The sequence below is a fragment of the Dama dama genome, chromosome 18, assembly GCF_033118175.1.
Source record: "Dama dama isolate Ldn47 chromosome 18, ASM3311817v1, whole genome shotgun sequence".
Classification (NCBI taxonomy): Eukaryota; Metazoa; Chordata; class Mammalia; order Artiodactyla; family Cervidae; genus Dama; species Dama dama.
Genome location: NC_083698.1, coordinates 88,157,714 through 88,184,706, shown reverse-complemented (window position 1 = coordinate 88,184,706; position 26,993 = coordinate 88,157,714). Strand labels below are relative to the sequence as shown.

The following is a 26,993-nucleotide window of genomic DNA, read 5'->3' as shown; positions in this document are numbered from 1 at the left end:
GGGATTTTCCAGGTAAGGATACTAGAGTGGGTTGTCATTTCCTTCTCCAAGGGATCTTCCTGATCCAGAGATCAAAGCCGGGACTCTTACACTGCAGGCAGATTCTTTACCGGCTGAGCTATGAGGGAAGCACAGAGGTTCATTCATAATTACAGATGATTAGTGAATTAACAACCTGTGGTTGCAGGAACTCCTGATATAGGCAACAATCCGGATGAATCTCAAATGCATTATGCTAAGTGAAAAAGGTCAGACTTGAAGAGCTACACTTGTATGATTCTACTTCTAGGACACTCTAGAAACAACAAAGTCATGGAAACAGGAAACAGATTAGAGGCTGCCAGGGACCAGAGGTGGCAGTGGGGGACTGCTGGCTACAAAGAGGCAGCATAAAGTAATGGGAACTCTCTGATGTTTTTATTGTATTAGTGGTTATGTGACTCTAAAAATCGTTAAAACTCAGAATTGCCTAGCAAAAAGAGTGAACTTTACAGTATATAAATAACATGTTTAAAGTGAATTGAGGGACTTCCTGGTGGTCCAGTGGCAAAAACTCCACACTCCTAATGCAGGGGGGCCTGGGTTCAATTCCCGGTCAGGGAACTAGATCCCGCATGCCACAACTAAGAGTTGGCATGCTCCAACAAAATAAATAAATAAACGAAATCCCGTATGTCACAACTAAAAATAATCTGCATACTGCAACAAGGATTGAAGATCCCCATGTGTCTCTGGGACAATGAAGACCCAGTGCAGCCAAATAAGAATATAAATTAAAAAAAATATTAAAAAAAAATAAAGCAAATTGAAAGTTAGATAGAAGAGGCCCCATGTTGTTTGATTCCATTTATATGAAAAGTCCAGAATGGGAAAATTTATACACTGAAAGTAGATTAGTGATTGCCAGAGGCTGGAGAGAGAGGGGAATGACTGTTAACGGGTGTGGGGTTTCTTTCGGAGGTGATAAGAATGTTCTGGATTTAGATAGTGGTGATGGTTGTATAAGCTTGTGAATATACTAAAAACCACTGAATTGTAGACCTTTTTAAAATTTATTTTATTTGGAGGCTAATCACTCTACAATATTGTTGTGAATTGTAGACTTTCAAATGAGTTTTATATGTGAATTACATTTCAATTTTTAAAAGTGAACTTAACCCATCCTCAGCCAGTTTCCTCATCTATAAAATGAATATTTATATCTGATAGGTAGTTGTGTGGAATGACTCAATGCAAATAAAGAGTATAGCATAGTGGATGCTCAGTGGACAGTTAGCTCCTGTCAGGATGCTAGATCCAGCTGAACCCGTTCGTGTGGTCTTGGAAAGACCAGTTCACTGCACTGAGCCTCATGTTTCTCATCTGCAAAGTGAAAGAGCTGGATCAGATGAACTGTCAATCCCTCCCAGTCTGGCGAGGACTTATGACACTCCTTGATGGATGGAAATACTAAGAATAATGATGTGTTTGTGCAGCTTTTGACATTTGTCAAAGCACTTTCAAGTAACTGAACTTCATTTGTTATCTCACCTAGCATTTAACATCTTCCATCACAATGACAATCAAGCTTCAGAAAAACAAATGATGAAGTAGCAGGAAGCAGAGGCCAAGATGTGGTGGGCCAGGGAGTGGACATACACTGGTGCAGACAGGTCCCAGTTCAGTGTGGCTGCAGCAGTTGCCACCTGCTTAAGCTGTTACAGGCATACTGCCCGGGGCTGGGACCAGGTGCCAGGGCCTGACTCCCCATGCCAGCCCCCAGTGAGGCTATGGCAGAGCTGTCAGTGAGCTGGCCATAGGCAGAAACCCACTCTGCTACAGATCAGTGATGACTTAAGTTTTCGAACCACTTTCTAAATATGCTCTTGGTCTTGGGAGAGTTCTTTTTGTTGGCTGGAAGCTAAGCAGAGCCTCTCCAGGCTTTTTAGGACCACAGATATGATGCCCCTTTTCCTTTCTTCAATGAATATAGGGAGAAGCCTAGAACTTCTTCTTAACTCAACCTCACCCTGGCCTGGAGTCCTCAGGCCACCTCTGCACCTTTGAGAGGAGAGGGCTGCTGCCTCCCCTTCTCACCCCCAAGCTTGCCTTCTGGTCCTCTGGTGCCTTAGCCCTCCCCAGCCAGCAGCCCTCAGCTGAGGTGCAGATGCACCTAAGGGAAGGGAAGGCAGTGCTGTGGATACAGGGCCCGCCTGTAGGTAACCAGGTGAGGCTGAAGCTTGTGAGGGGCCCTGGGGACTTGCCAAGGGGCCCAAGGCTCCAGAAGGGAGCTGGGCAGTCCTCACCCTGAGGCGGGAGCTGAGATGGGAGCTGGAGTGCTTGGGGGGAGGGGTGGAAACAGGAGAGCAGATAACTTCTCTCCAAGCATCCCCCAGAGTGTCACTGGGGTGAGTGCATGGGGCAGGAGGGAGTCTAGCCCGTGGGAATCAGCAGGGTCTCAAGGCCTAGGAGCAGGGGGGAGGGATGACACGCTCAGATGTGCCCTTGGATGAATTAGGCAAGTGGGAGGCTATGCCTGGGGATGGGGGGAGGGGGAGGCTTGGAGAGGTGAGGTGGGTCTGGGGCTACCACTCCCCACTCCTGTGACTGGGTCCTCCCCTTCATCTTCTTTCCCCCCAGTATCCAGGCCTTCTCCCCAAGGAGTAGGTGGGGGCCCCACTCACCTCTCTCCCCTGCTCTCTGTCCAGCTGCCTACTGTGACCTGGCAGGAGGCAAGACACAGGGGCTGGCAGGGAGGGAGGCGGGGGTGAGGCTCTTTTCAAACTTGGGAAAGTTGGGCCCCAGCTCCCCACTCTTCCTGGAGAGGAATAACCTCCCCTTCCCACCTTCAGTTCCCTCGGGGCACCCTGGGGACTGACAAGCACCCACAGTAGCCATTCCCCAGGCCAGGCAATGCAGTGAACAGGGTGGGGGCCTGCCCTGGTGCCCTGGGCCCACACTGACCCTACCAGTGCTCTGGGTCCCTCTGCCAGGGCCTCGGGCAAGAGGCAGGAGTGGGCTGGGGTGAAGGCCGGGGTTTGTTATGGCTGTGATAATGTCAGGGCCTCCCAGGCAGGAGAAAAGTGCAGTTTGCACATTGCTTACATTTTTCTTATGCAGCCAGGCTGGGAAATAGTTGGAAATAAAAGCGTGGGAAGGTGGACAGGCTGTCCTCAAAGAAAAGCTTTTGGTGCCACCTGTGCCCCTTCAGGCGAGGGCATCTCAGTGGGGGATCTGGTGCAGAGGATGCTGTGAGTGTGGGCATGAGGAGTTGCTGTGGTCTTGGCATAGATATTTACCGGACCAGTGACTTCTACCCACCACCGCAGTTCACACTGCAGGCTCACCCATACACCAATCCTGAGCAACCAGAACCTCGTCCTCACTGGAGATGGAAAGGCAATCAATAACTGGGTGACACATGGCAAAGCTGTCAAGCTATTTAAGCCCTGGAGGCCAGGGCTGGGACAAGGAGGGATGAGGGAAAACAGTCATGAGACCTTCATGTGGGTTGCACCTCCTCCCATTGGCCCCATCTTTGGATGTGGGTGGCTGGCAGGGGTGGGAGAGAGACCCAGGTTTGGACCTCTAATCTCTCTAATCTCTGGGGTGCTCCTTCTTCCCTGACCTCAGGCCCCTCCTTCTTAACATCTAGGGCACAGGTAGATGATTCCTTGCCATTGCAAAGCCTGCAGTTGCCCCTGGCAACCCCCAGGGTGCTTTCTCCAAGTCCAGGTGGCAAGCCATCTCAGCCGGCCAAGAACACCTGCCTTCTGCTCTCCTTTCCACCATTTTCTGCCCCTGCTCCTGATGTTTTGCCTCCAGATCTTTTCTTCCCTAAATGTAGACTGGAGAGGAGAGACTCCAGGCAGTTAGATCAGACTCAGGAACAGGCTCTGTGATCTTGCCTGGGGACCCTGGAACCTCTGTCTTTAGATCAGCATCAGCCATCATCCTCATTGTACATTTATGGAGTGTCTGAGTGCAAAACTCGTGGTTCTCTCCCTCCGCCAGGTGAAATTTCCTTCCCATTTCACTTGCTCTGACAATATAGAAGATCTACCTGTCCCTGTTCCTCCCCGCCCTGCCCCTACCACTTTATGGTGACCTTAGCACAGCCAGCCGAAAGTTGCTCTGTTTCTATTGAACCTCTGGCTTCTCTTCCCCTAGTTAGTCTGTTGACTGATTCCATTAATTTTGTGTTTGTGTTCTTTAGAACCTGATTCCATTTTCTACCAGGCTTTCTCTTCTTTTCTGGCTTGAGAAGCATAAGAGTGTGTGTGTGTATTTATATTTCTATAGGGAGTCCTTTCAAATAAAGAAATAATTATGCTCCAGAGTAGGACAGCTGGATTCAGGACAGAAGGAAGTTTTTCTTTGAGTGATTCTTCTGATGGCAGATCCCAGTTCTGGGTGGGACCATGGCTCAGAGGAGGTGGACTACAGCGAAGACAGCCCAGGGCCCGGGCAACAAGAGGACTGGCTTCTTCTCCAACTCAGAGAGACCATCCCAGGATCGGCTCTCGAGTTTTCTCTGCTGCAGTTTTCTCATATGTCACATGGAGATGTGGCACCACCAGGATGACCCAACCCACAGACTGGGGAGTGGAGATAATGCTCCATCAGGGATGGCCTGCTCACTGTTCCAGAAACCTCCTAGCTCCCTTCACCTCAGCACTTTCCACCCATGCCATATTTCTTCCTTGGGATGTCCCCGTCAGGCCCCCTCCCTTCCTAAATCCTAGCTTCTTCAAAGAGCCAGGCAGGAGCTTTTTTTCTCTGTGAAATTGTCCTCGATTACCCCAGCTATAGTGTTGGGTCTCTGCTTACAACTTCTGTAAATTTAACTGGCATTACTAACGAGCATGTAATTCCTTTATATTGGGGATTCTCAAATTTGGAGCTATTGACATTTTACTCTAGATAATTTTTTATTCCTCTGGCTGTGATAACCAAAAATGTCTTCAGACACCCCAAAAGGAATGCTGGGCCAAGACTGTCTCCAGCTGGGAACCATTACTTTATGTTACTGTTTATCTTTTAAAATGTCATTTTCTTTCAGTGCCCTAACATGCCTAACACACTGCTATATGCATCAAGTGCTTCACAAATTCCTGTTGAACAAATCAATGCACACTTTGCAAATGTTAAAAGTGCAAGTAGGGAACTCTGCTCAATGTTTTGTGGCAGCCTGAATGGGAAGTGGGTTTTGGAGAGAATGGATACATGTGTATATATGGCTGAATGGATACATCATGTGTATATATGGCTGAATGGATACATGTGTATATATGGTGGGGTTGGACTGCGAACCAGAAACTTTTGCAACATTGTTAATTGGCTATACTCCTGAATCAAAAAGTTTTTTTTAAGACGTACAAGTGGAATCATTATGATAGCTACCTTTAGGATTGAGTTACACTTTTATGGGATGGCGATATTCATATTCGCTTCCAAAAGGTCAGTCCACTCTCTTCCCACCATTAGATCTTGAGGAACAATTGTTAGCAAGGAACTGCGCTATGTTGACTTCAGAAAATTTGTTATAATAAATGGAGGCCACAATAAAAATATTTCCAAGCTAAACCGCTTATTTCAAGTGATATCTGGATCAAAATCTGAATCACAAAATAATCTACATTATCTTTTGAATTCCCCTGCAATGGGCTATATACCTTGTATTAGATTCTCCACTGGTGGTGTCAGGTTCTGTACAAGAAGATGAGAGTTACTAGGAAGATATTTAAAAGCTCAAGTGTAGGAATAAACAGGCCCACCATCTTTCCTGGACGTCAGCAATCATCACTGTTTTCTATGCCTGTGGACAAACTGCTTAGTCCCCCTGAACCTCGGTTTCTTTGCCCGAGAAATAATAAATAATGGGAAGCAGAATTAATGAGAAACATATGCAAAGATCTATCCTAGTGTCTGACGCAAATATACTGAATAAACGTTGGTCTTCTCCCCTCCATTGGATTTGGTCCCATATTATAGTTAGAATTACTTTTTCTGCCTTCCTCTGTTGTAGGTAACTCTAAGGTAAGTGCTCTATCGAATTTCTCTTTGCATACCACTCTAACACCTAAGCACAGCACCTTGCCCATAGGAGGTGTTCCACACATTTTTCTTCTTTTTTCTCTTCTTTGCCATACATTTTTGATGAATGGACTATGCACCTGACTTCAGGAAGTCTGGAAAGTAAAGAAATGCAGACACACTAGTACCTGGACTGACCGCCATTCTTCAATCTTATAGCCCTATGTTAATTGCATTCTAATCCTATAAAAGTATTTGATTCATATACTTTCAAGCTTGAAAAGACTTTGTAAGAAATCAAATCCAACATTCTCATTTCTCAGATGAGGAGGTCCAGTAAGGATACACAGCTCTTTCATGTAACCAAAACCGTTCATTGTCCTGTGGCTTTAGGAAAATTTAGTAGTTTTCTTTGGTTCTGATTTCTTCAAATAGTTCCTCTGGACTGGGGTCTCTCAACACCAGCACTACTGAAATTGGGGCTGGAAAACCCTTTGTTGTGGAGGGCTGCCTGTGCACTGTAGGAGTTTAGCAGCTTCTCTGGCCTCTACTCACCAGACACTAGTAAATCACTCCTCCCTCCTTAGTCATGACATTGAAAAATGTCCCCAGACATCACAAATATCCTAGAACTGCTGATCTAGACTCGACTACAGGTAAAATCCTTTCAAATGACACACTGAGGCCCTCAGGTTATGGGATTGTCTTAATGAATAGTTGGCTAACAAACTTCATTTGTAGCCCACAAGCTCCGGAGAACAGACAGAGCCGCTCTGTAGTGAGCACAGGTCTCAGTCACGGGGGGGGCTCCCACTCATCATGTATATGTGTCATTTATTTTTCATATTCTGCCTACTTCCAGGGACCTTTGAAGTGGACCCTGACATTTCTTTCTCAGAACAACTGGCTATGTTCTGTGTGTTGCCCAGGAGTCTGGCCTGTGTGAAGGGCCGTTCTGCCCACCAGAGCCCTTCTTACATCGTGCCCTCACTGCCTGTTTGTCTTTCTGCCCCAGTGGACATTAAGGTTCACGGCAGCAGAGACAATGACCATCTTGTTCACCATGTATTCTCAGCATCCAGTTGGCACATGGAGGTGCCAAATAAGCATTTATTTAATGAATATATAATAGAAATTACAACATATATCATTTAGTTGTGGGTCAAAAGTGCAGAATATTTGTAACCATAGCTTACTCAGCTTAAAATTACACAGAACGCTTACCTGTATTATTCCACTAATGGCAAAGCATATGAGATATATATTATAACTCCATTTGTAAGATGAAGAGTGATGTCCCTAGTAGTCCAGTGGTTAAGACTCTAGGCTTCCACTGCAGAGGGCATGGGTTCAATCCCTTGTCAGGGAACTAAGATCCCATAAACCTCTTGACTCAGCCAAAAAATAAATAAATATGGAAACTGAGGCTCAGAGAAACATTGACTTAGGTAATTGTATAGTAAAAAGCCTGAATTTGGACCAAGGCTCACCTAACTGCCAATCCTAGTTCTCTTTGCTATACCACCTCTCCTGTTTGGTCATAAACCTGTGTGTTGACTCCTCCTGTGTAAAGAATGATCAGTTCACAAACAGGGACCAGAAAAATGACTTCATCACTGTGTACAATTTAGATTAGTCTGCTCTTGCCTCTTTGAGAAACCTGTAGGAACGTGGTAATAATCTTGTTATACAAAATGGTCCTAGTCCATTCAGGCTGCTGTAACAAAAACACCATAGACTGGGTGGCTTAAACAACAGCATTCCCCCCTCAGTCTGGAGGCTGAGAAGTCCCAGATCAAGGAGCTGGTAGATTTGATGTCCAGTGACAGCACACTTCCTGGTTCATAGACATGATGTCCTTTCATGGCAGAGCGAGTGAGGGAGCTCTCTGAGATCTCTTTAATAAGGACACTAATCCCACTCAGGAAGGTTCCACCCTCATGACCTAATCACCTCCCAAAAGTCCTGCCTCAAATACCATCTCATTGGGGATTAGGTTTTAGTATATGACTTTTGAAGAAATATAAACATTCAGTCCATAGAAAAAATAATTGTCTATAATGGCACTCACAGTGACAAGATTTCATGTATGGGTGAGTGTCAGAGAAACTGTGCTTTGATCTTGAATCTGGGGAGCAGGTGAGTACACTATAGGAAAAGGTACCAGGCAGGATAAAACCCAGTCTTTTTATTGCATAATTCAATTTCCTTTGTGAAATAGTTGCTGAAAGTTCTGACCCTTGACTCCGCCTCCTTTAAATGCATCTTAGCCCACAGACATTCAGCGTTTACCATTTGCTCCCTCAGATTGTCATAGTTTTGTAAAAATATATTTAATAAAACAGATTTTTGTCAACTGCTTATGTTCTATCTATTCTGTCTCCTTAAAGAAATTGCCTGAGGGGAAGGACGCTTATTTTTCCTTGCCAACTCTGCTAGGTGCTCAATTATTGCTGACAATGATGATAACAATTCTGAAAGAGGAGAAAGTATGCTTTTTAGTCAGTAGATGAACAGAGGTTTGCACATCTGTGTGCTCAGTCCCACTTCCTGGTTATGGGGTACCCCAGGCGAGGGAAAACAAGGTCCTTTTCCTTAAAGAGCCTGCAGTCTTCTTATCTGTTCCTTCCTCAGACAATGACAGGTAAGGGCTAAGGGAAATCTGTTTTCCTCCCGTCTAAGAGATTCTGTTGAACAGGCGAAGGGCTCGGTAGGCAAAGGCAGATGGATAATCTCCCAGCCTATCTCGCCCTCCTGGAGCAGGGCATGGCAACCCACTCCAGTATTCTTGCCTGGAGAATCCCCATGAACAGAGGAGCCTTGCGGGGTCCACCGGGTCGCAAAGAGCCGGACACGACTGAGCGACTAAGCACGTCTTGCCCTAGCAAGGTAGGTCTGCGGTTGGCCAGTAGGAGGCGCTTCAAAGGACCGAGCTTCGGTTGGCAAGAAGAGGAATCCACATAAGACGCGAAGATAACCCCGGCTGCGCTCTTTTCTTTTGATTTTCCCTTAGAAGGGGCCAGGAAAAACTGGAAGGTCCGGGCAGCGGGGAAGGGGTGGAGGTCCTCTGCAGTTCAGCTTCCATCTCCCAGCATCCTATGGTGGATCCGGGGATGGGAGAGACAGGCTGAACTTCGGTAGATGGGCTGGTGGGAGAGTTTTGCCAGCACAGCGGACTCCCTCCCCGGAGCAGACCCGCCAGCAGCACTGGAACCCCGCCCCTGGCGCGCAGGCTCCGCCTCGGCGGCCCCGCCCCTTCCCCGGACCCGACTCGGCTGCACTCACTCCCGAGCGGTGGCCCGGGAGCCTCCAGGCGAAGAGGCTCCCGCCCGCCCCGAGCCGCGGCCTCCGCATGGAGGAGCCGCGGGCTCCGCCAGCGGGGTCGGCGCCGCTCCCGCTGCCTCTGCAGGGAGGCGGAACCGGTGATGTTCCGGAGCCCGGAGCTCGGCAGCACCCGGGACACGAGACGGCGGCGCAGCGGTACAGCGCCCGCCTGCTGCAGGCCGGCTACGAGCCCGAGAGGTGACGCCCAGGGCAGAGCGCGCGGGACGCATCCGGGGCGGGCGCGGTGGCCCTGGGAACCGGGCAGCGCTGCTGGGGAGGGAGAGGACAGGTCCCACCACTTAAGCCCTCTTACCGCCTCAACCTCTAACTTCCTGAAACTGGGCTCAGACACCACGCACCCGGCTTTGGTTGGGGGACGCAGGCGGGCACTGTGGCGAGGGCTCAGTGCTGAGTAGCACCCGGGAGCAGGTCAGAAAAAAACGGTCCCTAAAATCTTAGCCCGGGGTCTGACCTCAACTACACACCCGATGACACCTGGTCCAAGTGGCTCCAACTCGGGGCGGGGGGGGGGGGGGGGGGGGTTTCAAACCGAACCTGTTGGAGTCCATCTCCAACTTTGCTTACTCCTCCTTAGCTGTCTCCTCCTAGAACTATCTTCAGAGTGTTACTGTCAGGGTGGATGTTCAGATGGATGACCCTCTCAGATCCTGGTGAGGACCCCAGCCCCTGCTCCCCCATTCACTGAGGTCTGATGAGACTGCCGGTGCAGCTCACTCCAGGGTCTCTTTAAGATCCAAACCCGGCCCTGCCCTTACCCTGCTGGGGTCTGTAAGGGTCATTGGAGGAAGAGTGGAGGTGTTGATCTGGGCCCCAGGGGACTGACTGAAAAGGAGACAGTGGCTAATCTCAGGATTGTACCACAGCTTGAAATGCAACCCACTGTCCTTCCGGTCCAGAGGATTTGGACTTCTTTCTGTGTCCCATCTGTTGGTGCTCAGCAGCTTGGGGAGGTGACCTGGAAGCTGGGGTTTTTTTTTGGGGGGGGGGGGGGTTGGTGGTCTGGGGGAATTAGTTCTGCCCAGGGGCTGGCCGCTATTATGTAAGAACTTTTAATGGCTTAAGGGGCTGCTGGGTGAAACCTGGCCCCTCCTGCCCCAGAAGGCTGGCTCTCTAGAATTGACTCAGTTTCGAGCACCTGTATCCTTCCTGCCATCCTAGAAACCCAGCTACTGGGGCTCAGGGTCTAGGGCGACAGAGAGAGACATAGGAGGAGAGGGGCCCACAGGGGCTAGAGGGAGGCAGTGCCTCGGTTGGGGGCAGGTGTTGCAAGAGTGTCATCTTGGAACTCAGATCAGGGCCACGCGGGAGCATCCTTTCTGCAGACTGTGCTTCTGCACCTGTGCTATCGCCACCCCCACCAGATTCTGAAGAGCTGGTGTCAAACCTGAGACCCAGCCAGGTGGTGTAGTGAGATTCAAAACCTGCTGGCTAGACCTCCATCTGCCAGCTGTAGTTTAGAAACTGTGGGAAGAGGACAGGGTTCCATCAGAAGTCTAGGTTTGAGGCCAGAGTTATTGCGCCCTGGCTTGAACCTGGGCAAGCTAGGTCCCCTAAAACAGCTCAACAATGTCAGTGTTAATGCTCCTCCCCGCAACTCCCACAACTCTCCCCTTGGAAGTGTTTTGAAATTTTGTCCCTTCAAAATAGCCCCAGACTAGAAAGAGACCTGCCTGGATATGGATGCCTGGCTGGGCACCATTCCCCCTGTGTCAGAGGGAGGGGCTTGATAGGGCTTGGCCTGCTCTCCTGCTCCCAGCTGATAGGTGTGGAGCCTCAGGGGACCACTGGCCCTTCCTTGAGCTGGGGACACCACTGGTTGCCTGGTGTCTCCTCCCCAGGGAGGAAGCAGCTGGGGAAGATCAGGAAGAGGGAGGAGGAAAGCTGAGGGTGGGGGGTGGGAGGTGGATTAACAGTCTCTGGAAAAGGACAGCCTAACCCAGGGCTGAGCCCAGCAGCTTAGAGTAATGAGATGCCCGGACACAGGTCAAAGCAGGAGGAGGTGGGGGGGTGGTGGGGGAGGTGGGGGGTAGGGGGGCAGCAGAAAGGGAGTGGGGCTGTGAGGTCTGTCATGCTGGGAGGAGGACTCTCCCCGCAACTCAGCCTGGTGGCAGCCCTCCTCTCCTGGTTCCGAGTTCGAGGCCAGGGCAAATGTCATACTGAGATCACCTGAGCTGGCAGACCCCAGCTGCTGTCCTGGGCCCCAGCCCTGGGGGAACCCTAGCTGTCCATGACCCACGTTTCAGGAGACAGTGACGCAGAGCAGACCACAGGGGCAGCCTGTGTGCTGTTCCTGCCATGCCCTTCTAGCTTCATCATTCTGTGGCTAGAAAGGTGCCCAGGACAGCGCTGAATGGCCAGTTGCTTCCTCTAGCCAGGCTCACTGCTCTGCCTCCAGGCGGCTACTAGGAGGTCCTCATGCTGGTGCCCTCAGAATAACCCCCTTCCCCATATGGCTCAGACCCTCCACATGAGTCTGTGAGTGCTGAGGGATCAGGTACACCCTAGGCATTCCTGGCAAGCTGGCCCCAGCCCGCACTCAGCAGAGAACCCCAGCAGGCCCTCCTTCTCAACACCAGAGGGCTTCCAGGGGCCCCCATCAGGAGCCTCCTTCGGACTCCCCAGTTTGAGAGGAAAACTTGGGAGTCTGTGGCTTTTCTGGTGCCCCTCAGTAAGAAAGAGGGCACAGTGGACATCTGTGAGTCCTCGGCAGCACTCTAGCCTCACGGGCCTCATGGCTCTAGCTCTGTGGGAAGCCTCCCCTCCCCTCTCACACAGATGGAACAGTCTCTGTTTTCCTGGCAGGGTCCTGGGGAGTCACTGAGGGAGGCTGGGCATCTCAGGGAGTCTCCCTTGGGCCCAGCTGCCACCACACTGGTGAGAGGTAAACAAACCCAGCCTCCAGGGCTGGGGACTGGGAGGACCACACACAGCCGCCCTGCCAGGGAAAGGACAGGGTCCCTGGCCCACTTTTCCCTCATTTCACCAACAGTGAGCTGTAGGGACTAGAGGAGGATAGAGGGAGGAGAAGGTGGCATTTGGGCCTGGGGCAGGGAAGGGGCTGACATCTGCTTTCTGACTTCTGGTCAGGGAGTAGCATTAGCAGTTCTGGTCACATGAAGGGGAAAGGATGGCCCCAGACACCCCACCTCCTCCCATGGGAATCAACCTGCTACCTAATCTTACTACTTTCTTGTAGAAATCTGGGTCTTGCTGGGCATCCAGGGCCACCAAATGTCTGCTTGGGGAAATTCTCAAGACTTCCCTAGCCTCTGTCCTAATTTGTATGTATACTTACTTGCCTAAGCCAGGCCTGTGGTTCCCCCCCACCCGCAGCTTCCCACCATGCTACCCTCCGAATAAAAGCAAACTTTGCTTTCTGGGGCTAAACCTCCCTGGTATCCACACTACTTTCTGAGCTGGGGATAATACAGGATGTCAGATTGAAGCATTAGATCAGGAACCAGGGGTAGTACTTGTCCCCAACCCCTCCTGAACTGTAGGTTTTGCATCTGTAAAGCAGGGGTGGGGGGAGGACACCTAATAATTGGCAATTAGTAGATTGTAGAGTAAATGTGATCATTTATGAAAAATGCCTTGTAGACGGCAGAGGGCTCCAAAGCCACCCAAAGGTCAGGGATTGTTATTGTTCAGATGCCTGACCCCTAGGAATGATGCCCAGTTGTGGGGAGCAGGTGGGGGTGCACTGCAGAGAGGGTATGCAACCTCAGACTCCGGTGTGCTGGGCAGCTGTCGGCCCAAACCAGTTCCTCAGGGCTCCGGGCCCTGATTCAAGTCTGAGCCTTAGTCTTGGGGAAGATAAACCGTGTGAGAGGTTACCCCGGGACTAGGCAGCAGAGCCCCAGGGAGACTCATGCCCGCGGGGTCGGTGGCCTGGGTGGCCCGGGATGCTGGCCCTGCCGGAGGCGCTGCGGGGAACCCAAGAGGCGGGACTTGGAGCGGCGGAGGGGGCGTGTCCCGACCTGGCTCCGCCCCGTCCGCCGGTGGACACACACGCCCTCCGCCGCCCGGGTCCCCAGAGGCCGCTGTGCCACTGCGGGCGGCCCTGGGCGTGCGCGCGGCGGCGGCGGCGGCGGCGGCTGGGCTGGGCTCCGCGGGGCTCTTTGTGCTGCTGGGGGCGGAGGCGGCGGGCTCCTGAGGGAGGGGCGGGAGGAGCGGAGGTGCGGGGGAGGGCGGCTCCCCGGGCCCGCCCCGCCGCTGCCGCAGCCCCCGCCCCCGGCCCGCCCAGCTCGCGGCGGCAGCGTGGCCGTGGTGCGGCGTCAGCAGCAGCAGCAGCAGCAGCAGCCTCGGCGGCGGGGCGGCCCGCGCGGGTGTTTATGTCGGGTCGCGGTGTCTCCTGGCAGCATGGCGGACTACCTGATCAGCGGCGGCACCGGTTACGTGCCCGAGGACGGGCTCACTGCGCAGCAGCTGTTCGCCAACGCCGACGGCCTCACCTACAAGTAAGCGCTGGGGGCCTCAGCCCCACCTGGGCGCGCTCACTAACGCGCCGCGATCCTCCCAGGCCCCGGCCCTGCACGTGCGCCGCTCGCTCCTGGGTGACGCCCGCGTCCCCGGCCCGATTCGAGCCACTTGGGCAGCGGCGGGAGCGAACGGGGAGGGGTGGGCGGGTGCGGGCAGGGCCGGGCCAGGGAAGGAACGCGGCCCGCGCCGAGAGCAGACGGACGGACGTGGCACAGCGACATCGCGGCCCTCGGTGCCATGCCCCGTTTCTGCTTAGATCCGGGTCCGGCCTGCCCCCTTCCTCTTCCCTCGGGGCATCTTGGCCGCATGAAGGGGGCATTGGGGGCGTGTGGGAACACGAGATGTGAGAGTTCTGGAGACTTTTCCCAGACCTTGGTCCAGGACACCCTCTCACTCCCAGCGTCACCACGAGGGCAGGAGTCGGTGCGGGGAGGTGGGGGGCGGGGGGCGGAGAGGGGTGCTCAGGCAGCTGCTTGGGTGTTGCCCCCAGGAGATGCCCAGCTGGGCAGTTGGGATGGCACTTTTTTTCCACCCTCCAGTCCAGCCCTCTTTCCACGTGTGCCCCTGCCTGCGTCCAAGTTAGTTAGTACTGGTGTTCCCCACTTGGCTGGAGTATTGTTTGACGATCACCCACTGAAGCCCTCCCCACCCAGGATTTTTGAAGAAGACAAGACCATTTGCCTCTGGCTTAGTGTGTTTTTCCATGGGCCCTGGGCCAGTTGTCCTGCTGGCTGCAGGCCTGGCGCTAGCTCTTCTCTTGGCTGCAGGACTGTGTCCATGCCAGGAAAGAGCATCAGGGCCTGGGACTAGGGTGGAGCAGGGATGCTCTGAGCCAGGAGCAGGGATGCTCTGAGCCAAGAGCATCCTTGCCTTGTCCCCTTCTAGCTCCTGCCTTTGCCTGTAAGCACTCCTGCCTGGCAGGCCGTTTCCCTGGACACCAGGATACCCAGTCACTCCTAAGGAGTGTCTCCTCTTGCTTGTCTGCGTAGCTGAGATGTGGGCCAGGCAAGGGATACGTGTGATACCTAGAAAATGCCAAGAGGCCCAGACTCCAGCATTTCTTCTTTTGCCTCTAAGTGAGCCACAGAGGCCTCTTCACTGTACAGAAGGGCTGCCAGGGGACATGGGCAGTTAAGATTATTTCTTTGGTGGTCTTTGATGAAGTGGGGATAGAGTATATATGATATATTTTTCCATGGTGTCTCGCAGGAACACTTCCCAGGGAGTCGTTCTACACCCTGGGGCAAATTAAAGACCCCACCCATCCCTTCCACCCTGTAGTTTTTCCTTCCTGCCCTGGGGTGCCTGCTGCTTTGCTTAGTCCAGTTGGGAGTGTTCCTGAACACCCTGAGACGTTTACTTTTGGGCGTGTCTGTCAAGGCCCTGAGATTGCAGGCCCCTCAGGGCTCCTGGGCTGTGACCCTGTGATTTGCAGCATCAGGGCAGGCCTGTACCCCTCTTCTGGGGATTGCTGGGACCATGGCCCACGTTGGTGTTGGCCACTGCCAGGCTTTGGCTGGGCCTCCTGTGTTGTGTCCCCTTCCTCTCATTTCCCATCCCAGGCTGTGTCCATTGGTTGCTCCAGTCCAACTGGGCAGAGCGGTAGGGATGCCTGCTCTATTGGCATGCACCCATGCTCAGCCCCCTGGGGTCTCTTGGTGCCGTTCTGAGCCCTGTGTGACTCAGCAGCCCCGGCACTGGGCTGAGCTGCTTGCCGTGTGCTGTATGGTGTTCATGCTGGGCGGCGCTCCTACACTGTTCTCAGGTGCATTCTGTGTTTATTTATCATCTCCCCGTCTCCAAGACTGAGAAGATTTCAAGGGCAGGCCCCATATCCGCTGTGTGCAGCCTTATGGGAATGTCTGGGTCCCTTGATGAACTCTGAGCCCTAAAGGCAATGGGTGTTTGGGGCCAGCTGCCCTGGTGGCGACCCGGGACCACAGAGTTTGTGCCACATTTGGCTCTAGCTCCCTGGGCTGAGGTTGACAAGATACTAGCAGGGGGCAGGAGGGTGGTTCAGTCCTGAACAGGTCACAGGGTTCAAATACTCTGCTCCTCTCCCCACCCACACACTGCTTCCCCTGGCGTGGCAGGCCCTGCCCCTTTCAGGGACCCCTCTTCACCCAGTAACGCTCACTTCCTTTCTTCACAGCGACTTCCTGATTCTCCCAGGATTCATAGACTTCACAGCTGATGAAGTGGTGAGTGAAGGGCAGAGGGGCTGTGTGTATGGTGTAGGACGCTAATCTCTGGCTCAGGGGTGTGGGAGAGAGATTTTTCTGGGAAAGGCAGATGTAGCCTTTTGTGCTGTGGGCAGTGGATTATGCCTGATGGGTTAGAGGCAGGGATTCAGTGGGATCCTGAAAGGTGGGTCTGGTCTGGGGCCTGCAGTAAAGTTTAGAACCAGGGAGGGTGTGGGGGTGGATGTAGGTGTGGCTGCTTTATTACTTACTGAATTTCCTCTGAAGTGCTAAGCAAAGATATCCTAGAAGCCAGTAAAATTATGGAGACTTTGGAAGAGGTGGACAGACTTGTTTGTGGGTCCATGACTTAGAAGAACTGGCGAGAGGATCTGAAGAAGTTAGATTGTGGTCTAATACAAGGAAACAGTGCTTCTCCTAACCAGCGGGGCTCAGGAATAAACTGAGTGAATGACCAATATCCTTTACACTATTAACATACGACAACCCAAATTTCCCTGGTGGCGCAGTGGATGAGAATCTGCATGCTAATGCAGGAGACACAGGTTCGATTACTGGTCCGGGAAGTTGCTCTGAGGCTTAGTTGCCTCAGAGCAACTAAGCCCGTGCACCACGACTACTGAGCCAGCGAGCCACAACTACTGAGGCTGTGCACCTAAAGCCTGTGCTCTGCAACAAGAAAAGCCACCGAAGTGAGAAGCCCTCGCACCACAACGCAGAGTAGCCCCTGCTCACCACAACTAGAGAAAGCCCATGTGTAGCAAGGAAGACCCAGCACAGCCAAAAAAAAGTCTTTTTAAATAATAAAATTAAAAAAACATGCAACAACATTATAGGAGCCAAGAAGCTAAATGCTAATGGGTGTTAGTCATTTCATGGAAAAGTTATCCTATGAATTAGTACGCATTTTTAAAAAAGTTTTTCTGTTGCTGTTATCATCAATATTTATTCAGGTTTGATTCTTATGGAACACCAGAGGGCCTGAGTGTGCCCAGATCTTTTATATGTTGGGGAAGCTCATATCCAGCTTGTGTAGTCAGTGCTGACCCAGACAGATTGTTAAGGGGACATTAGGACTATTCTGGATATTCCCTTTGTGATAGCAACCTGGAAGCCTGCTTGGTTTGGCTGTTCAGTTTCACAAAGTGAAAGTGAGCGGCCTGGCCTTATGCTGGTGCTTCCCTGGTGGCTGAGATGGTAAAGAATGCCTGCAATGCAGAAGTCATAGGTCCAATCCCTGAGTTGGGAAGATCCCCTGGAGAAGGGAATGGCAACCCCCTCCAGTGCTCTTGCTTAGAGAATCTCTATGGACAGAGGGTCCTGGTTGGCCACAGTCCATGGGGTTGCAAAGATTTGGACACAGCTGAGCGACTAACAGTTGACTTTGTCCCAGATCCTGGGCAGAGTGCAAGGAAGAGAGGGATGGAAGAAGCCCACTGGCCATCAAAGGTCTCCTTCCTTTGGTCTGTGTCAGGAGGCTGTGGCTCTTCTGCGCTAGGATAAGCGAGGAGAACGGGGAGTTTTCTAGACTGCGGGGCCAAGGTTATCGGCCCAGCTCTGGGAATAGACTGTAGGGGTCTTTGAGTCTCCAGAAAGTTACATAGCAAAGTCTGTGTCTGGGGGTTTAGGGGGCTAGGATCCATAGCTGTTAGCCTGAATCTCGGAGGAGTCTGTGATCCAGCCTGATCTACTGCTCACAGGCAGATGCTTCCTGAATACTCTTGCCATCTTGACCTCTCCTTTGAGCTGTGGACAGGTAGTCACCTTCTCCTCCGGGTGGGCTGCCTAATAGACTCCTTCCCATGCCTCCCTCTCACCAGGCCCCAGAATCTCCCACCTGAACCTGTCAGCAGCCTCCCTAGTGGTGTCTCTGTCTAGACCTTGTCACCCAGAATCCTGTCTTCACATTGCAGCCTGAGCGACCTCTTTAAAACATGAATCAGATCATGTCTTTCTTCTGCTTGTGGTCCTCCAGTGGCTTCTCATCACAAAGTCAAATCCAAGCTCCTCTTTGAGGTTTTCAAGGCTACACATCCTTGCCCCCCACCCCCCCCGCCCATCTCTCTCCCTTTCCTCTACTCTGCTAGCTTTTTCTTCCTTAAATGCACCGCAGGAGAACTGGAATCAGAGACAGGGGTTCACACACAGTTCCCTCAGCCTGGAAAGACAGACTCTTGGACTTTTCCGTGACTAGTTTCCCTTTATCACCCCCTCAAGAAAGAGGTTTTTCCCACCACCACATTCTTCCTCCGTTGGTCACTTTGCCTCTTGCTTTTCTTTGGAGCCTTCATCCCAACTGGAATCATCTTGGATATGTTTCGTGTGTGTCATTTTTCTTTCCAAGTAGAAGGTAAGCTCCAGAGGAGGTAGCAGAGACCTCATTCGCTTTGCTCACTGCTGTATCCCCAGGGCCTCTCCCGGTGCCAGGTACACGCAGGAGCTCAGTAAGTGTTAGTTGAATGCATGATAAAACTTTTCACGTAGACCGTGTCTCCACCCTCAGGACCTGACTTCAGCCCTGACTCGGAAGATCACGTTGAAGACGCCACTCATCTCATCCCCCATGGACACTGTGACAGAGGCTGACATGGCCATTGCAATGGCTGTGAGTTGGGCACGTGGGTGGGGCCCGGGAGGACTTAGCAGGGGGGCCCGGACGTCAGGAGGAACTGCAATCAGAGGTGGGGTTGGCAGAGTGAGAACGGCTGGCCCCTGACTCTAACTGTACTTCCCTTCTACCCCAGCTGATGGGCGGTATCGGTTTCATTCACCACAACTGCACTCCAGAGTTCCAGGCCAATGAGGTGCGGAAGGTCAAGGCAAGTACCAGGCCCGTTCCCAGGAAGAAGATGCCTTCTGGTGGTCCCCTGCCTCATGGACCCTCACCCCTCCCCAAACCCCCAGTGCCAGCTCTGTGGGCCCATGTGCTCCCTGGCTGACTCCTGTGGGGTCTTGTCTGGCCTTCCAGTGAGGGCACAGGGCTCAATTCTCATTTCCCCACTGGTTTCTTGCCCCAGTACATTCTGTCCCCTGTGACCAGACTGTACACCATCTCCAGCTTTCTTCCAGCCTTTTCCTTCCCCTGTCTCTCCCCTCAGAAATTTGAACAGGGCTTCATCACGGACCCAGTGGTGCTAAGCCCCTCGCACACCGTGGGCGACGTGCTGGAGGCCAAGATCCGGCATGGCTTCTCAGGCATCCCCATCACTGAGACGGGCACCATGGGCAGCAAGCTGGTGGGCATCGTCACCTCCCGAGACATCGACTTCCTCGCTGAGAAGGACCACACCACCCTTCTCAGTGAGGTACCTCTGGGGCAGGGAGGGCGTGGCTGGGGCAGAGAGGACCCCAGGTCCGGGGCCTCAGGCTGGTGCCTTTGACCAGGGACCAGAGGGAGGCCTGGCTCCCTTCTCTCTCACCTGCCAACCTGCAGGCAAATGTTCCTGGCCCCACAGGTGATGACCCCGCGGAATGAGCTGGTGGTGGCTCCGGCGGGTGTGACATTGAAAGAGGCAAATGAGATCCTGCAGCGCAGCAAGAAAGGTACCAGGGAGCAGTTGGAAAATGCACCCCCTTTCCACCAGAGCCCCCTGTTGCTTCACAGCTTTGCAGGTTGTCCCTGCAACCAGGCTGGCCTTGGGGAAGGTCTGAATAACCTCAGACTGGAGCATGATTCCCGAGGTCTCTTTCCTAGTTTAGGAAATCCCATCCCTTATTTGGCGTCTTCACAGTATGCTTCTCAGAACAACTAGTTCTGTGAAACACTCATCATGAAGAAAGGGCAGTGTGGTCCTAGAAAGTCGAAAATGCTTCTGTGTCCCCATCTTGCATGAGGAATTACTTTATCAAGGGCTCTGAGAAGTCCTAGAGTTAAATTCATTTGACAGTGGGGCAGTTGACATAGTATTCATTAGGTCCCTACGGGAGCCCCTGGGAAATGCCCCCGTGGCCCAGGCTGGATCGTCTTCAGGGGTGGCAGTGGACAGGACACGTGTTCCTCCCTGCAGGAGAGCCTCACGTTTGTGCCTTGGCTAGGAGGTTTCGACCACTGTGGCCTGTGGCCCAGCAGGTGAAGGGCTGCCAGTGCGCAGGGGCTGCCCACGGGCCTGGCCTAGCCACAGGGCAGGAAGAGCTCCAGGAACCGGGTTTCTTTGCTTCCTGTTCGCTGGGCAGAGGGCCAGGTCCCTGGGAACACTTCCTGAGTGGTTGCTGCCACCTAGTGGTGGCTTTGGGTACTGCAAGGTCATGTCTGGCCTGGTCCCTTTTCATCCTCACTACCCATCCTACCCGACCTCCAGAAGCCTGCTCCTTCATCTCACTCCTGCGTTCCTTGTCAGGGAAGCTGCCCATTGTCAATGATCGAGACGAGTTAGTAGCCATCATTGCCCGCACTGACCTGAAGAAGAACCGGGACTACCCCCTGGCCTCCAAGGATTCCCACAAGCAGCTGCTCTGTGGGGCGGCTGTGGGCACCCGTGAGGATGACAAATACCGCCTGGACCTGCTCACCCAGGCAGGCGCCGATGTCATAGTGCTGGTAGGGGCACTGCTCTGGAGAAGGGGTGGTTCAGTAGAATCTGCATTTATGAAGAGCCAGCTTCACCTCTAATTAAGCCCAGTGTCAGAACTGGGAGGGTCACTGGGACTCTGACAGCTTAGAACAAAGTGAGGACCCCTGGGGGCACGCTGCACTTACATAACTTGACCCTGATGTTTATCGTGCTCATCGAGTGCGATGGCTTACCAGGTGCTGCACTAAGAACTGTATGTGGGTGAACTCAGTTAGTCCTCATTGATGTACAGTCACCAAGCCCGTTTGTCAGGTGGGGAAACTGAGGTTCAAGAGGTTAAGTAAGTTAGTTAGTGGGTTGGTGGGAACAGCATATGACCCCAGGTCCCATCTCTTTGCTGTGAGGACCGGTCCATATCGTGGGTCTGAAGGCTTTGTCTGCCCTGCAACTATCCATGAGTGGTGCTTACCCTTTGCGGGGGAGGCAGGCCCCTTTGAGAATCTGCTGAGAGTTGTCTAGTGACTGCCCAGAAAAAGAGGCGCATTCTCCTAGAGCTTTCATCGGTTTGTCCACTCAGAATCCCCGAAACCCCGCTCCCTCAGTGAGGGTCCTCAGCCTCCACCCCTCAGCTTTCCTGGTCCCCTTCCCACAGGACTCATCCCAAGGGAACTCCGTGTATCAGATCGCCATGGTACACTACATTAAGCAGAAGTACCCCCACCTCCAGGTGATTGGAGGGAATGGTGAGTGCGGGGTCCCTGCTCACATCCTGGCCCTCGCCCCTCCCCGTGTAACCTCTCCGTGTCATCTGGCATCCCCTGGTGGTGGCATTGCTTCTGGCATGGGAGGCGGGGGGCTGCAGGAATGGGCTTTGGTCACAGTAGGTGGGGGTGGGTATGGACTGGGGTCCCGGGACGCCCTTGGGCAGGGCAGGGGCAAGGCATCCTGACACTCTGCTTGCCCTCCGACCGCCGCTCTCCCCAGTGGTGACAGCAGCCCAGGCCAAGAACCTGATTGACGCTGGTGTAGACGGGCTGCGTGTGGGCATGGGCTGTGGCTCCATCTGCATCACCCAGGAAGGTGAGTGTCAGGAGGAGCGTGAGTGGCTGCACTTCGAATGCCCCCCAGCTCTTATCAGGCCCTGGGGCCTCACTCTCCCGCCACAAGTGCGTGCAGAGCGCTCACTCAGTCAGGCCCCTTCCTGGGGTTCAGGAATGACCCAGGCTCAGACTGACTGTTTAGCCCACTGACTTGCGGGGAGACAGGTATCCGAGGAGGTGACCATGAGTTTTTGGTGTGTATCAGTCTGCTTCTCAGATTCTGGTCTAGGAAGCCCAACTGGCAGGCCCAGGACTGGGATATTTGGTCCCTCTAGTGAGGGTTATGTCTCCCAAATGCTGCTCAACCTGTTTGGTCTTTAAGCCTCTGCTTTTAACTGCCTGGGCTTCCCTGGTGGCTCAGACGGTTAAGAATCCACCTGCAATGTGGGAGACCAGGGTTCCATCCCAGTTTGGGAAGATCCCCCTGGAGGTGGACAAGGCAACCCACTCCATTCCACCTATGTATTAGCTGACCCCTGAGGTGAGATGTAGGCTTTTTCTATAAATTGAGATATGTTAATTGAGCACCTGCTGTGTGTCAGGCATTGTTCTAAATCTTGGGGATGCGAAAAGAACAAAACAGAGGTACAGGCAGAGGAGACTGCTTTTCTCCTTTATCTAGCCTTGCATCCATTCCCTAGATATGGGCCGGTTTCTTAGAATTCTCACTTAGAAATCGAATACTTAAGAGCCTTGGACAATGAAGCTTAAAGAAATGCAAACCAATATCCCAAAGGAGGCTGTGAGTACCTAACCCTAGTAATGGTGAAGGGGAAGCTAGTGCATGGAGAGGCGAGGCTGAGGTCAGTACTGATGCAGCCGCTGGCGTCCCCATAGGGCTCTTGTAGGTGAGGAGGTCCAGGTTCCTGGAATGACATTTACCCTAGTGCTATTGTTATTTTTATCCTCCATGTGAATATCCAGAGCAGTCCTTTTTCCCAAGTGGAGGTTGGGCACCAGGAGTGAGGGGCCTGTAATTGGCCCCTGTTGCTGTTGACACCTGTCTCGTGTACCGTCCCCAGTGATGGCCTGTGGTCGGCCCCAGGGCACTGCCGTGTACAAGGTGGCTGAGTACGCCCGGCGCTTTGGGGTCCCAGTCATAGCTGACGGCGGCATCCAGACTGTGGGGCATGTGGTCAAGGCGCTGGCCCTTGGAGCCTCCACAGGTGAGGGGGCGGGTCCGCTGGCGATGGGGCAGGCTGGCAAGGGGTGGTTGGAGGGCCCAGGGGCTAGAGACACTGACCCCCCCCCCGCCACTCCGACCGCCGCAGTGATGATGGGCTCCCTGCTCGCGGCTACCACGGAGGCCCCCGGCGAATACTTCTTCTCGGATGGTGTGAGACTGAAGAAGTACCGCGGCATGGGCTCGCTGGACGCCATGGAGAAGAGCAGCAGCAGCCAGAAACGCTACTTCAGGTGCCTGCCCGCCCCTCCCCCTCCCCGGCCTTGGGCCAGCACATCAGCCTCCAGTCCTTCAGGTCCGCACATACCTTCTGACTTCCCACAGTGGCTCCCAGTCTCCATATTACTGATCTGGAAACCGAGGCACAGGGCAACGAGTCACAGGCCCGAGACAGTGCCGGGGCCGCCTGACTAGGAATGCACGCTTATTTATGCTGTAGCACAGAGAGTAGCAGCTTTAGAGGTCATTCTGGGGCTTCCCAGGGGGCGCTGGTGGTAAAGAACACGCCTGCCAATGCAGGAGACATAAGCAACACAGGTTCTATCCCTGGGTTGGGAAGATCCCCTGGAGGCCACGGCAACCCACTCCAGCATTCTTGCCTGGAGAATCCCATGCACAGAGGAGTCTGGAGGGCTACAGTCCATGGGGTCGCACAGAGTCGGACACAACTGAAGGACTGAACATGCCTGCTGACTAGTAGCCCCTCTGCCAGTACCCTCGAGAGGTGGAGTGGGGTCCCCTGAGCCTTGGGCAGTGGGGCTCAGTCTCCCCACCCTCCATGCAGCGAGGGAGACAAGGTGAAGATCGCGCAGGGCGTCTCGGGCTCCATCCAGGACAAAGGCTCCATTCAGAAGTTCGTGCCCTACCTCATAGCGGGCATCCAGCACGGCTGCCAGGACATCGGGGCCCGGAGCCTGTCTGTCCTGCGGTGAGTGCGGCAGCTCGAGGGCCACAGGTGGGAGGCTAGTGGGAGGCTCCTGGCCCCCTCCCTCGATTCCTTTCTCTGTCTCGATCTCTCCTCCCTGCTTGCTGCCCCTGACTGGCACCGTCTCCCTGCTGGCAGGTCCATGATGTACTCAGGAGAGCTCAAGTTTGAGAAGCGGACCATGTCAGCCCAGATCGAGGGTGGTGTCCATGGCCTGCACTCGTAAGTGCGGAGGCCTCCTGGCCCTGGCTGGCTGGCCGTGGGTCGGGCAGGCGGGGCCGTGGTTCAGCGGCTGAGCCGAGGTTTCAGGGATGGAGGCTGTGGCAGGGTGACCCCAGCACCCTCTCCTTTGGTGCCTGGCCCACCCTGGAACCCCGCCCTTTAGCCTCCCATGCAGGCAGGCCCTCCCCTCCCCTCGGGTGTCTCACCCCCCCACCCCGAGCCGGGCACGGGAGATGTGACCACTTGCCCCTCCCGGCTTCCCAGCCCTTGCTTGCTCAGAAGCTTGGTGGCTGGTCGCAGGGCTGGCGGTGCTGGGCTCTCGCTGGTGGTGGCACCCAGCAGGCAGGTGGAGGCTGGGGGCGCGAGCCCTTGGTAGGGAGAAGGGCAGAGAGACCGATGCCAGGGCCGGCGCTGGGGCGACTGTGGGCGGGGGTAGCGCTAGTTGGCAGCAGTAGTTGCAGGCATGCAGCCCCGCCCTGATCAAGAGGGCCTGTCCCCCCAGGCAGAGGCAGGCATCTAACCTGTGTCTCTTTCTGCCCCATCCTCCCGTAGCTATACCTTTCTGCCGTGTAAGTAACCGCGCTGCCCGGGGCCAAGCGTAGAGTAGAGCAGGGGGCAGTTTGGGTGGGGCCTGGGCTGGGGTGGGTGGTGTTGGGCTGGGGGCGGAGCTGGGGTGTCATCATGGGACTTGGACCCTAGGACTAGCATCGTGGTGGGGGCAGCTGGCCTTGGCCTTCCCTGCAGGGGAAACGTCCCCTCCTGGGGTGCAGAGAGGCGTCCCTGACCACAGGCCTGAGGCTGGCCTGTCTGGGACCGGACCCAGTGACCACAGGGGGCTCAGGCCACTGTGCCTGCAGGGGTGGGTGGAGACGTGAGCGGCAGAGCCGGGGCTTGGCCTGACCTCACCCTGTGAGGATGGGCGGTGCTGTCCTGAGCCGCCTCCACCCCGGCCCTGAGGACAGACCCTCCACCAGCTGCGGCCCGAGGAGCATGGCTGTCTCTGGGCCTGGCTTGGCTCTTCCGGGAGCCTTGGCCTGAAGTGGATGAATAGAGGCACTGGGCTTGCTTCCCGTCCCTTCCCACACGCCCACTCCCATCCCCTCCACCATGGCTGAAGGGCAGGGGCTTCAGCAGCAGCTCACTGCCTCCCCTGAGAGCCTGGGGGCCACCTGGCAGCCCAGGGCCAGCCTGGGCAAGGGGCTCTGGGAAGGCGGGCGCGCTTCCCGCTCGCCCACTCTGGGTTTTCGCTCTGCCTTTGTGCCCGCAGTTACGAGAAGCGGCTGTACTGAGGACGGCGCCGGCGGCCGAGGCAGCGGAGGGGGCGTGCCCCAGGGCCCCGCTTCCGGCGCAGCCTCCCTCCGTAACTGAGCAGTCCACAGACTTGCACTACTGGTTCCCCGGCTCCTTTTCCAGGGAGAGAGGCGGGGGGTGGGCCCTGGGTGTCCACGGCCCTTCCCCGGGCCTCCCCCTGCGCCCCGCCCCCGCAGAGTCAGGACTGCTCCCGGGCTGGCCTGCCCTGGGAGTCCTCCCAGGTCCCCCGTTCTTCAGCCCCCCTGAGCCCAGCCAGCCTGGACTCTCAGGCCCTGCGCCTGCCTCAGGTCTTTCTCGCTGCAGCCTGCTCCGGCCTGGCTCCCACCCCTGGGACCAGTGGCCCCTCCTGGCTTCTCCCGTAGGGCACCCCCCACACCGCAGAAATGGTGCTCTCCTGGCCTGCCTCCGGCCCCTTCCCAGGCTGCTGCGCCCTCAGCCGTGGGGCGCTAGCGGGCTCCTGACCCAGGCCGGAGGGAGGTCTCTGCCCCCTTCCCCTGGCCGGGACTCCCCAGCCCTGCCCCTCAGGCCACCCGTCCCTGGCTCTGGGGAGGAGGCTGCCCGCCATTCTCGACTGGCCCCCATCCCCAGGTGTACCATCCCTGACCTCTCCTCTCAGCTGCAGTCGAAGGCTTTAACTTTGCACACTTTGGGGGCCACAGTTGCGTCATTGTATGTTAAAATAATCTGAATAAATCAAGAGGTTTCAGCGCCTCTGCCGTCCTGTCTCTGTCCCCTGTCCGCTGGACTGCTGGCGGCCCCCATCCCAGCGGGGAGCCAGAGCCCAGAGCGCCGTCAGAGCCGGGCTGCGGGGGCCGCCAGGCCGAGCCTCCCCAGGAAGGTGATGAGGGTGCTGCTGTACTCCAGGGGGTGCTGGCGCAGGTGGGCCGCATGGCGCGAGGTCGCCCAGGCCTGCACCCACACCGGCATGCCCAGCCGCTGCCAGGCGGCCAGCAGCTCCTGCAGGCGGGCACTGTCGCAGAGGGGATCGTCCAGGCTGTAGAAGACAAGCGTCGGGGGCCTGACCGGTGGCTGCCAGAATGCAGCCACTGCAGCCTCGTAATGCCGAATGGTGCAGCTGGGACACAGGTGGAAGTAGAACATGGCTGTGGCCCTGACCACTGGGCCCAGGGCCTGCGGCTTCATCAGCTGAGACACACCTGTGGGTTCCAGGAGGAGGGGGTTAGCGCCTGTTGTCATATGCAGCTCTGGCCCCGCCTCCTGGGAGTGGGGGACAGCACTGACACATGGACTGCTGAGGGTCCCTAGAGCTTGGGGTCCTGGGACAGAAACATTGCCTTCTCTGCCTTTGTTGTAGTTGGTCAGTGGGCACCCAGCTGTCCCGCCTGGTACAGACACCATTCTGGGCAGAGGCAAGGAAGGTGGCCTGGGAATGCTCTAGTGGCAGGAAGGAGCAGAGGGCAGAAGGCCCTAGTTGTGAGTAGTGGAGAGCTGGAAACAGCCCCATGACTGCCAGGGCGGGGTGGCCTTAGCCCACACTTGGCCTGCTGGTCCCTGCCTTCTCCCAGGCCATTCCCAAAAGAGCCATGTGGTCAGGAGCCAGCCTTTCTCTCTGGTATTTTCCAGCTTTGTGACATCTTCAGGGACTAGAAGGAAAGATCTAGGTGGTAGGATTGCTGGGTGGGTTCAGAATTGGTTCAACAACTGCTCCTGGAGTTGTTGCAAAGTCATTGAGAGTCC

The 26,993-nt window shown here is 54.8% G+C and overlaps 1 protein-coding gene across 1 annotated transcript; it reads left to right on the top strand.

Moving 5' to 3' along the window:
- Positions 1-9,322: 9,322 nt before the first annotated feature.
- IMPDH1 (inosine monophosphate dehydrogenase 1) lies at positions 9,323-26,006 on the top strand. Its single transcript, XM_061165736.1, has 15 exons — positions 9,323-9,537; positions 13,722-13,820; positions 15,995-16,043; positions 18,547-18,648; positions 18,788-18,862; positions 19,142-19,348; positions 19,499-19,586; positions 20,381-20,580; positions 21,207-21,297; positions 21,539-21,634; positions 22,677-22,820; positions 22,926-23,070; positions 23,622-23,765; positions 23,901-23,984; positions 25,252-26,006. Exons 1-15 carry the CDS (start codon positions 9,368-9,370, stop codon positions 25,271-25,273), a joined length of 1,716 nt encoding a protein of 571 aa, XP_061021719.1. The 5' UTR covers positions 9,323-9,367; the 3' UTR covers positions 25,274-26,006.
- The last annotated feature ends 987 nt before the right edge of the window (positions 26,007-26,993 follow it).